This window comes from Sinohyriopsis cumingii, chromosome 18, assembly GCF_028554795.1.
Source record: "Sinohyriopsis cumingii isolate HCF-2022 chromosome 18, ASM2855479v2, whole genome shotgun sequence".
NCBI classification, from domain to species: Eukaryota; Metazoa; Mollusca; class Bivalvia; order Unionida; family Unionidae; genus Sinohyriopsis; species Sinohyriopsis cumingii.
The window spans coordinates 60,284,611-60,298,091 of NC_142978.1; the positions used below are offsets into that span (position 1 = coordinate 60,284,611).

Below are 13,481 nucleotides of genomic sequence, written 5' to 3' on the forward strand. Positions count from 1 at the left end.
AGCTTGGCCTTACTTCAGATGTGCACCTTTCATAAAAGTGCTGGCTCTACTTGGTCATTTTCACTTCCTGAACTTCAGAGGTAAATTGTATAAAAAAGAGCTGGTAACTTTTTTTACATTTTATATATTTGGTAATTCATTCATTGCACTTTCAGAAGTTGGTATTGTCTAGTATGGCAAAATTCATTTTTCCTATTTTAATAGCTGCTATGTATAGTGTACTTTAGACTAATTCAGGCTGATTTTTTAACACAAGGGACAGTCATTTTAGTTAGCAGTGTGCTTAAATCATGTAAAATTTCCAAAAGTACAATATCCAAAAGAAATATCATCCACATTACATTAATGTAGCATAGAGGCATGCCAACATTCTCTTCATTGTGCATGTTTTAAATGCGAACTACTTCACCTTACATATGTCACTCTCTCAAAAGTACATATTATCTGGTGAGCGCCCCCATAAAGAAGATATAGGTATTATTTTTGTATGATTTAATTATGTTTATATGGCTGAAACATTTAAGTCGCAAGCATCAAAACAATCCTTTTGAATAATTCTCCTGCCTTTCCCCCCACAGAACAGTATTTATGAGTGTCAGAGTCTCTAACAAGTCCAGCCTCCCCCCCACCATGATAAAAAGTGAGCTATTTTAAGAATGCACATTACATTTTGTAAACATAGCAACCAGTGTTATGCTGAGTGACAGGAACATGAAAATAGCCAGAATTATTTCTGAGATATCAACAATGAATTTTACAATTTGAAAAGGGAGGTAACTCATCAGGATCATAAAGGTCAAAGGTCAAAGTGTAAAATATTTGCCTATTGTTTAATATGGAAGAAGCGAATTCACTTTCTCTTCATTTATTTTTTTATTTCATTGCAAATAAATGAAAAGAAACATTTTCACCATATATTTCTGTCACTTATTGCAACAGTTTTAAATTTAAGTTGACTCTATTCCTATATTCTAAGACTTATAATTTCCCCATAATTAAGGTCACTACTCACACAAACATACCTCATGGCAAATTATGTAAGCAAGAGAAAAATGATCATAATTAGCTTATTTTCATGCTTAAATGCAATATGAATGTACCATCTTATTCAGAACATCATACATAATTATATGAAAATATAAAAAATAATTGCAAACATTTTTATATTTGCTTTAAGGTGGCGCTATAAAGTTTCATATTTTCCATAGGGTTATGATTTTAAAGAAAAAGAATTTCCCTGGCTTTCCTCACTGGTTATACTGGCTATTTAAAAAAGACCTTGTATATCTTAGGTATAATGCAAAGAACCTTTATTTCCCTTTATTTTGGTGTATGATTGATGGGTGTACTATGGGTTATAGAGTATACAGCTTGGCCTTACTTCAGATGTGCACCTTTCAAAAAAGTGCTAGCTCTACTTGGTCATTTTCACTTCCTGAACTTCAGAGGTAAATTGTATATAAAAGAGCCGATAACTTTTTTTACATTTTATATATTTGGTAATTCATTCATTGCACTTTCAGAAGCTGGTATTGTCTAGTCTGGCAAAAGAAATATCATCCACATTACATTAATGTAGCATAGAGGTATGCCAACATTCTCTCCATTGTGCATGTTTTAAATGCGAACTACTTCACCTTACATACGTCACTCTCTCAAAAGTACATATTATCTGGTGAGCGCCCCCTAAATGACTCATTTACAGGCATGTTGTAAGTACTATTTCCTCTAAATGACTCCCTTACAGGCATGTTGTAAGTACTATTTCCTCTAAATGACTCCCTTACAGGCATGTTGTAAGTACTATTTCCTCTAAGGTGGAACTCTACAGATATTAAATACTTCTGATAGAGTGTTGGTGTAAGGTTAACTTTGCATTTGCAACATGCACAACGGACAGAATGCTGGCATGCCTCTATGCTACTTTAATGTACTATGGCTTAAATTATATAAGATCTAAGCACACAGCTAATCAAAATGGATGCTCCCATGTGCTCCGAGAAAAATCAACCTGACTTTAGAAGTAATTAAAATAGGAAAAAAGCATTTTGTCTGAATAGGCAATACCAGCTTCTGAACACACAAAGAATGAATTACAAAATATACAAAAAGTCAAAAAAGTTAATCAACTCATTTCTACCATTGAAATCCAGGATGTGAAAATGACCAAGTGAAGAGTCAGCGGTATTTTGATCTGTGCTCATTTGAAGTGATGCCAAGCTGTGTACTCTATAACTCAACTTGCACCCATCAATCACACACCACAATAAAGGGAATTAAAAGTTCTCTGATATGCAAGGTCTTTTTTAAATGGCCAGGATAACTGGTGAGGAAAACCTGAACAATTATTATTTTCTTTAAAAATCTAACCCTATGCACCTTACACTGGTCTCTAAGAAGTACACTTCAACTGTAGAGCGGCACCATATGACACATTTACAGGCATTGTACACATTGATAAAACACAGTATATAACATAATGCAACACTTTTATCTTCACAAAAGAACATTTAAATTATGCTAAAAGCTATGCAGTGACAGTGAGTTAAGTATTTGAATTGAAGAAGCATCAAAGGATTTTACATGTTGTAATATTATGCATTCAAAATTAATGGTAGGCCTAAATAATAAGATTTTTTAATAATACGCTTTTTACTTGTAAAAACATATTTGCTTATTCTTTCATATACAGGAAACTTTATTTTGTAACATTTTCTCATTGCTTTATAGTTTCATCGGGACTGTATTGACAGCTGGTTGCTTCACTCCCACCCCACCTGTCCCATTGATGGCCAGATAGTGTGGGATCCTAGCAATGAGCCGCCTCAGCACAATGTGCCAGCAGGGTAAAGCAAACAGATTAGTATTGATGGCACTTTGAGATGTGTCAACAAATAAGTTTACAGTTTTTTGCACTAGTAGGATATATGTACTCTGTTTATGTGTGTGTTTCAGATTTTTAATGTAGCTGTAACAATTTTTCAGTCATATTTGCTATGATGTCTACAGTGTGACAGTTTATAGTGATGTTTAGCACTGGGGCATCATGCTGCAGATATGTAACATCATGTCCCATCCAGTAACATCATCCTGAAAGCAGTTTGACCAGTCATAACACTAACCTCTTAATGCTGACCTCTTAATGCTGAGTGTCAAGCGAGGCAGCTGCTAGTTCCATTTTTATGTCTTTGATTTGACTTGGTGGGGTTGTAACTCACAACCTCCTGATCTGAGGCAGATGGTCTAACCACTAGGCCACCAGAGAGGTGGTATTATGTACTTCACAAACAAATTTGGTCATATTTCGTATGCAACAAACTGCAAATTATATATCATAATGTAATATACCATTAGATGAATGTCTGTGTATGTCATGACATAGTATGCCAGTAGATGAATATCTATGTATGGCATGACATAGTATGCCAGTAGATGAATATCCATGTATGTCATGACATAGTATGCCAGTAGATGAATATCTATGATGACATTGTAGGCCAGTAGATGAATATCTATGTATGTCATGACATAGTATGCCAGTAGATGAATATCTATGATGACATTGTAGGCCAGTAGATGAATGTCTATGTATGTCATGACATAGCATGCCAGTAGATGAATGTATAGGTATGGCATGACATAGTAGGCCAGCAGGTGATTGTCTATGATGACATAGTAGGCCAGTAGATGAATGTCTTTGTATGTCATGACAGTGTAGGCCACTAGATGAATGTCTATGTATGTCATTACATAATAGACTACTAGATGAATGTCTATGTATATCATGACATAGTAGGTCACTAGATGAATGTCTATGTATGTGATGACATAGTAGGCCAGTAGATGAATATCTATGATGACATTGTAGGCCAGTAGGTGAATATCTATGTATGTCATGACATAGCATGCCAGTAGATGAATGTATAGGTATGGCATGACATAGTTGGCCTGCAGGTGATTGTCTATGATGACATAGTAGGCCAGTAGATGAATGTCTTTGTATGTCGTGACATTGTAGGCCACTAGATGAATGTCTATGTATGTCATTACATAATAGACTACTAGATGAATGTCTACGTATATCGTGACATAGTAGGTCACTAGATGAATGTCTATGAATGTGATGACATAGTAGGCCACTAGATGAATGGCCATGTATGTCATGACATAGTAGGCCACTAGATGAATGTCTATGTATGTCATGACATAGTAGGCTACTAGATGCATGTCTATGTATGTCATGACATAGTAGGCTACTAGATGCATGTCTATGTATGTCATGACATAGTAGGCCAGCAGATGATTGTCTATGATGACATAGTAGGCCAGTAGATGAATGTCTATGTATGACATGACATAGTAGGCCACTAGATGCATGTCTATGTATGTCATAACATAGTAGGCTACTAGATGCATGTCTATGTATGTCATGACATAGTAGGCCAGCAGATGATTGTTTATGATGACATTGTAAGCTGGTAGATGAATGTCTATGCATGTCATGACATAGTAGGCCAGCAGATAATTGTCTGTGATAACATTGTAGGCCAGTAGATGAATTTCTATTTATAACATGGCATAGTATGCCAGTAGATGAATGTCTATGTATATCATGACATAGTAGGCCACTAGATGAATGTCTATGTATGTCATGACATAGTAGGCAAGCAGATGATTGTCTATGATGACCTTGTAGGCCAGTAGATGAATGTCTAAGTATGGCATGACATAGTAGGCCAGCAGATGATTGTCTATGATGACATATTAGGCCAGCAGATAATTGTGTATGATGACATTGTAGGCCAGTAGATGAATGTCTATATATTTCATGACATAGTATGCAAGTGGATGAATGTCTATGTATGTCGTGTCATGACGTAGTAGGCCAGCAGATGAATGTCTATGTATATCATGACATAGTAGGCCAGTAGATGAATGTCTATGTATATCATGACATAGTATGCCAGTAGATGAATGTCTATGTATCTCTTGATATAGTAGGCCAGGAGATGAATGTCTATGTATGTAATGACATAGTATGCCAGCAGATGATTGTCTATGATGACATTGTAGGCCAGTAGATGAATGTCTATAGATATCATGACATAGTAGGCCAGCAGATGATTGTCTATGATGACCTTGTAGGCCAGTAGATGAATGTCTATGTATGTAATGACGTAGTAGATCAGCAGATGATTGTCTATGATGACATTGTAGGCCAGTAGATGAATGTCTGTTAATGTCATGACATAGTATGTCAGTAGATGAATGTCTATGTATATCATGACATAGTAGGCCAGTAGACAAATGTCTATGTATATCATGACATAGTATGCCAGTAGATGAATGTCTATGTATCTCTTGATATTGTAGGCCAGTAGATGAATGTCTATAGATATCATGACATAGTATGCCAGTAGATGATTGTCTATGTATATCATGACATAGTATGCCAGTAGATGAATGTCTGTGTATATCATGACATAGTAGGCCAGTAGATGAATGTCTAAGTATGTCATGACATTGTATGTCTATCAGTGCTTACTACTGCTGCAATAATATGTCATGGGATTGTGGTAAACAGTTAGGACTTTAATTTATACATGTAGTATTTCATGGCTGTAGATTGAGGTCTTTGTGCTGCAAAGCAATGGATTGTGTGTGTGTATGTTTTACAGCATATAAAGATTCTATTGTGCCAAGGCAAATAAAGTGCCTTGTTTATGGCAGCCAACCCAGGCTGATCCAGTGGCAGGATTTGAACCTGTGTCCTTGTGGTCACCAGCATGACTTGCTAATCACTGGGCAACATATCTTTCTATAGGATGTAAGTATATGCATGGTCTTCCATGTGTTTGTACAGTCAGACATGTTATGGGAAATCATGTAAAATTTGTTTATGTGTACATGATATCATTATTACTCTTTGCATGTACCATAATTAGCCAGAAAAATTACATCTCTTAGGCAGTTTTTGCACTTGTAAAATAGAACAAAAACCGTATTGTTTATATTTTTCATTCTTGAAAATATTTCTGGGTGGTTGGTGCTCAGGATATTGAGAGCCATACATTTTTTGAAAGCATCTTGTAGGGCTGAAAACATTTGTTTTTGAGATCATGCATGGAAGGAAATGTTAATGTAAATTAAAACAGTACCAGAAGAGATAATGCTTCTTTTAATGCATGGTGAAAGGTTAACAGTACATTAAACTTATGTTCAGTATGGAAGAACTTCTTGAGTCCAAAATTCTAAAACCTAACCAGGATTAAATTGGTTTCCAAATTTGAAGAATATCCATCTCTAATTAAGTATATTATAGAATATGTTTTTTTTTCTGGTTGTAGTCAGCAGCAAAGAAGACAGCCAGATTCTCTACAGCAGGCAACAGGAAATGTTGGTCACCTTGCTTTGGAAGTTCCAGGGGTTGGTTTGGCTGTTAGGACTCAGGAGGGTAGTTCGGAGGATCGACATCCTCTGCTAGGCAAGCGGAGAGGTGGACGAATCTCAAGTCAGACTCGAGAGCAAAATAACCAAGAACCATTCACACTCATGGGACTGCGCTCCAGTTTTATTCTTAATGGAATGGCAGTTGGTAGTGGCCTTGATGAGTAAGATTGATAAGCATTGCAAATAAGTTTATCTTTAAAAGATATTTTTCTTTAAAAGTCAGTGTGAATTCACTAATTATTTTTCTCAATTTCTTAGGCTCAGAGTCCTGAATTAAAAGGCTAGCAAACAACAGTCCACCTGTAGTGACAATACTTACCACAAATTAAGATAATAAGAGAAATTGTTTTTTTTCTCCAAAGCCATATAAATAAATGCATTAATAACATAGCATAATTACATAAGAAATAAATTAATGGTTTTGTTTCAATTTAAAAATCACACCTCTATTGCTTTTTAAAGTAAGCAAAGGGCTCAAATGGGCCTAAGTCTGCTCATCTTTATAACATCAATCTAATAGTTACAGGCAAGAGTTACGTTTGGGTCATTTGGACATTTTCTGTGTAAATGACATCCTTGTACTATCTGATGGCATATCTTGGGAAAAAAAAGCTTGAAGATTTCTCTATTTTTTTCATCCATATTTGATTGCACATAAGTATGTTGCTTCCAATACTGAATTGCCTTTATGCTTGCCAGCATTGTTTCAGATTTGGTTAAAGTCAGCTCAGTGGTAGAGCTTTACTGGTCAAAGACCAGAACTGATGTGACGGCTTGTTATACAGCATCCACTGTCCAGCCATCCATGCGCACACTACGTTTATCTATACACCTCCTTGGTTACTGCGAGGATTGCTTTGAAACTTTAATCATACAATACACTCCTTGTCAAAAATGTTGTTTCTTGGATATCCAAGGTGGTCACCTCAATTGACATCTTGAAATTCTTGTCATTGCTACTCTTCCAGAATGGATGGTCAAATCAACATGGGATTCACATTAACAGACCTCTTATGATGCATAATTGGTCCTGGAGGAAAGTAGTGCCAATCCAGAATCTAATATGGCCTCAAGGGGATCCATTTTGAGAATTTTGTTATTGCTACCTCACCTTTACAGAATGTTCATGGGGCTTTCACTGAAAGGCATATTGTATACAGATGGCTGTAATTACATGGGCTTTTGCTGAAAGGTGTCTTGTATACAGATGGTTGTAATTACATGGGGCTTTCACTGAAAGGCATCTTGTATACAGATGGCTGTAATTACACGGGGCTTTCATTGAAATACATCTTGTATACAGATGGCTGTAATTATATGGGGATTTCACTGAAATATTTCTTGAATACAGATGGCTGTAATTACATGGGGCTTTCACTGAAATACATCTTGTATACAGATGGCTGTAATTATATAGGGATTTCACTGAAATACTTCTTGTATACAGATGGCTGTAATTATATAGGGATTTCACTGAAGTACTTCTTGTATACAGATGGCTGTAATTATATAGGGATTTCACTGAAATACTTCTTGTATACAGATGACTGTAATTACTTGGGGATTTCACTGAAAGACATCCTTTTTCCTTCTGGAAAAAAACCCCTATCAACATGAGGTTTTTCACCAAATAATTTTTTATGATATCTAGTTGGTGATAAGTGAAAGTGCTGTCAGTTTGACACCTAATGTTTCTGCCATTATGACACCATCTTGAAAATCTTATTATTGCTACTCCTCCCAAGCAGATAGTAATATTGAGATTGGAATTCTACCAGAAGACATCTTATAATATCTGGTTGATTCACATGAAAATATTTCTGATTTTACATCTAATATGGCCACTGTGTTTGTCATCTTAAAAACATTTTAATGCTACTTTGCATGAATGGACAGTAATGTTGACATATTATTTTTACCAAAAAGACTTCTAATGATGTTTGACAAAATATTTTCACCAAAGACTTATGATAATGCCTGACAAAGTCTTTTCACCAAAGACTTCTAATGATGCCTGACATAGTATTTTCACCAAAGGCTTCTAATGATGTCTGACATAGTATTTTCACCAAAGACTTCTAATGATGCCTGAATGACATAGTATTTTCACCAAAGACTTATAATGATTTCTGACATAGTATTTTTACCAAAGACTTCTAATGATGCCTGAATGACATAGTGTTTTCATCAAAGACTTCTAATGATGTCTGACATAGTATTTTAACCAAAGACTTCTAATAATGCCTGACATAGTATTTTCACCAAAGACTTCTAATGATGTCTGACATAGCATTTTCACCAAAGACTTCTAATGATGCCTGAATGACATAGCATTTTCACCAAAGACTTCTTATGATGCCTGACATAGTATTTTCACCAAAGACTTCTAATGATGTCTCACATAGTATTTTCACCAAAGACTTCTAATGATTTCTGACATAGCATTTTTACCAAAGACTTCTAATGATGTCTGACATATTATTTTCACTAAAGATTTCTAATAATGTCTCACATAGTATTTTCACCAAAGACTTCTAATGATGTCTGACATAATATTTTCACCAAAGACTTCTAATTATGTCTGACATAGTATTTTCACCAAAGTCTTCTAATGATGTCTGACATAGCATTTTCACCAAAGACTTCTAATGATGCCTGAATGACATAGTATTTTCACCAAAGACTTCTAATGACGTCTGACATATTATTTACACCAAAGACTTCTAATGATGCCTGAATGACATAGTATTTTTACCAAAGACTTCTAATGATGTCTAACATAGTATTTTCACCCAAGACTTTTAATGATGTCTGACATAGTATTTTCACCAAAGACTTCTAATTATGCCTGAATGACATAGCATTTTCACCAAAGACTTCTTATGATGCCTGACATAGTATTTTCACCAAAGACTTCTAATGATGTCTGACATATTATTTTCACCAAAGACTTCTAATGATGTCTGACATAGTATTTTCACCAAAGACTTCTAATGATGTCTGACATAGTATTTTCACCAAAGACTTCAAATGATGTCTGACATAGTATTTTCACCAAAGACTTCAAATGATGTCTGACATATTATTTTCACCAAAGTCTTCTAATGATGCCTGAATGACGTAGTATTTTTACCAAAGACTTCTAATAATGTCTGACATAGTATTTTCACCAAAGACTTCTAATGATGTCTGACATAGTATTTTGACCAAAGACTTCTAATGATGCTTGAATGATGTAGTATTTTTACCAAAGACTTCTAATGATGTCTGACATAGTATTTTCACCAAAGACTTCTAATGATGCCTGAATGACATAGTATTTTTACCAAAGACTTCTAATGATGTCTGACATAGTATTTTCACCAAAGACTTCTAATGATGCCTGACATAGTATTTTCATCAAAGACTTCTAATGATGTCTGATATAGTATGTTCACCAAAGACTTCTAATGATGTCTGACATATTATTTTCACCAAAGACTTCTAATGATGCCTGAATGACATAGTATTTTTACCAAAGACTTCTAATGATGTCTGACATAGTATTTTCACCAAAGACTTCTAATGATGTCTGACATAGTATTTTCACCAAATACTTCTAATGACGTCTGTAATAGTATTTTCACCAAAGACTTATAATGATGTCTGACATATTATTTTCACCAAAGACTTCTAATGATGCCTGACATAATATTTTCACGAAAGACTTCTAATGATGTCTGACATAGTATTTTAACCAAATACTTCTAATTATGTCTAATGCATCCTCAATGAAAATGATGTGAATCTTCCATCCAGTATGGTGGCCATCTTGAAAATCGTGCAGATGTTGCTCCAGCAATGGTTTGAGTGCTCAGCAGCTGAAAAGAAGAAATAGTCTTATCTTGGATTCCTGGAAATTCTTTTTGGTCAGTAGAGTGTAAGGCCCCTGCAGGACCTTGTGTTTTTATTACTTTAAAATAGAATGGATTATATAGTCAAAACTTTCTTAGAGTTCATCTGTATTAAGCATTCACTTGACTTACACAGACAGGTTTTTTTTAAATAAGGTGCCAGATCCCAAAAAGTTAGTGAGAAAGTGAACCTCAATTAAGTATCCATCTGTCTTTAGAGTCCACTTTTCTCATTGCTCAGGAGTTTTTGTTTAACAGGGATTTGAAATTAAGTTGCTTTTTACATTTTAGGGAAAGTATTGAAGCAGTACCTGGAGGACGACTTTTACATCATGCAAGCAATCGAAGAGAGGAGCTGAATCATCTTCTAACAACATATGCATCAGAAAGCCATCAGGATGATGTGCCCAATGATGCATTTCATCTTCAACACATTGAAAACACAAGTCAGGATCAGACTGATAGTAATGCAGATTCAGTTGAGATCCATCGACATAATGATCTTACGGTTCATAATAACAATACCCATGATGCAGTTCATTCATCACAACAAATAAATTTACGAGTGTCACCTGGAAGGAATAATGTCTCAGCTATGTTTGCAAATGAAAGGCATCAAAACATTCAACAGTATCAAATATTGTCAAATCTAGAGAGATCTATTAATTATGCAATTGAAAGAGAATTACCTGTCTCAGGATTGACTGATCTAGATTTTTCTGTGGATGGTCCAGTTTCAGTCAGGTCACATGATCAAGTTTCAACAATTAATGGGGACATTATTTCGCAAAGGTTAAATCCAAATACAGCTCAAAATGCCACTCTTCAGGACTCTCAAAATGCTGCATCTTTGGTTTCAATGTCTTCCCAAGAACTGCAAGATGGACTTGTGACTTATCCCATGCTAAACATTCCACCACAGTTGCGATTATTTGCTCAACCATCCACAGCTGTTCAAAGTGGTCATTCAGGGGAGACAAATGCTGTTGGCACTTTGCACAGAGGTCATAGAGCAGCATTTAAAAATATACAGGAACAGAATACCACTTCAGGTCAAGAGAGAGAAAGGAATGCCAGGAATGAAAATATTACAAGACAGACACATGGACTAGCCAGTGCCCCAGCCACTATTGGAGAGGGAGTGAGAGAAGGTATCCTAATTAACTAAAATCATTTCGTCTAATTAAATTACAAAAATACCAAAATTTCAGTGATCATAATATTTTTTGTGTGATTTAAGATGCTTAAAAGCCAAAAGAAGGCCAGAATTAGCTCCCTGTTTCAGATTATTGAGGTGGTGGATTTATGTAATTTCCAAACAAATGAAATATTTCAGTGGATTCAGTATTTTTCATGGGATACCAGTTTATGTGGTTTTTGTGGTTGCTACGGACAAAGATATATCCTTCTAAAAAAAGAAAAGGGCTCATTTCTCAATCCAACATTTTAAGTAATACTCTAAAATGTTATGAAAATTTTCCATGAAAAGTCATAATGCACAGTATATCAATGAGACTTTGAAGTCATGAATATTCATTATATCAATAAAACTTTGAAGTCATGAATATTCATTATATCAGTGAGACTTTTAAGTCACGAATACACAGTATATCATTGGGACTTTGAAGTCATGCATATTCATTATATCAATGTGAATTTGAAGTCATGAATATTCATTATATTAATGTGACTTTGAAGTCATGAATATTCATTATATCATTGAGACCTTGTAGTCATGAATATTCAGTATATCAATGAGTCTTTTAAGTCATAATATATTGACTGTATATTACAGAAATTTTACTTTCTGAATTGGAGAAAGTGTCTCTGTTTTCATAATTTTTAGGATATGCCTTTTAAAAATTTGTCATGGCTTGGAAATATATTCAACATTGAAATTAAAGGATAGATGACTCACCAAGGTTAGACCAATTGGATAGTAATCGTAGATGCAAAATGATATATCAGTAAATTCAAATTTGTTCATACAACACCACCACTTTAATTTGGTGGACTTTTGTCACTTACATATAAATAAGTGTATATTTAATTTAAAATAATAGGTGCATTTCATTCAGTACAGACATTGGATTGCAATGAAAGGTCTCAGCATCAAGTAGTTGACGAAAAAATATTATAGCTTAAATGAATCAAAATGAATTAGAACATAATACAGTTCAGGATCATTTAAGGAACTATAATGTCTTCCAGTTTCAGTATGCATCCAAATTGTGTGAACAGTAGAGAAAGTGATGCATTGAAATACTTCAAATCAGGACTACTACAATTTTTTGAAATTTTGTTTCTGATTATATTCTCAGTTGGAATCAGTCCACACAGTTTACCAGATATACTTGCTTATCAGTCCACACAGTTTACCAGATATACTTGCTTATCAGTCCACACAGTTTACCAGATATACTTGCTTATCAGTCCACACAGTTTACCAGATATAATTGCTTATCAGTCCACAGTTTACCAAATATACTTGCTTATCAGTCCACAGTTTACCAGATATACTTGCTTATCAGTCCACACAGTTTACCAGATATACTTGCTTATCAGTCCCCACAGTTTACCAGATATACTTGCTTATCAGTCCCCACAGTTTACCAAATATACTTGCTTATCAGTCCACAGTTTACCAGATATACTTGCTTATCAGTCCACAGTTTACCAGATATAATTGCTTATCAGTCCACAGTTTACCAGATATACTTGCTTATCAGTCGAGTCCAGCTGCAAAAACAACATTGACCCTGATCTCAATGTACTGGCAAATCAGGGTTTATGTTGTACAGTTGTTTCCACTGATTACTCCCAACAATCAGCATTGACCCAGATCTGCCTGCACATGGCAAATCAGGGTTTGTGTTGCTGTTTCCACTGATTACTCCTAACAATCAGCATTGACCCAGATCTGCCTGCACATGGCAAATCAGGACCTATGTTGTTAGTTGTACTGATTACTCCTAACAAACAGCATTGACCCAGATCTGCTGGCACATGGCAAAACAGGACCTATGTTGTTGGTTGTACTGATTACTCCTAACTAACAGCATTGACCCAGATTTGCCGGCACGTCGCAAAACAGGACCTATGTTGTTGGTTGCACTGATTACTCCTAACAAACAGCAT

General features: G+C 35.1%; 1 protein-coding gene across 2 annotated transcripts in view; it reads left to right on the forward strand.

The window, feature by feature from the left end:
• Positions 1 to 13,481, forward strand: part of LOC149776758 (uncharacterized) — a 44,294-nt gene that overhangs the window by 18,221 nt on the left and 12,592 nt on the right. For both annotated transcript variants that reach the window (XM_089941429.1, XM_089941430.1), the window contains exons 8-10: positions 2,731 to 2,846; positions 6,348 to 6,611; positions 10,635 to 11,494. In XM_089941429.1, coding sequence (XP_089797555.1) covers positions 2,731 to 2,846; positions 6,348 to 6,611; positions 10,635 to 11,494 — 1,240 coding nt within the window. The remainder of the gene's footprint in view (positions 1 to 2,730; positions 2,847 to 6,347; positions 6,612 to 10,634; positions 11,495 to 13,481) is intronic.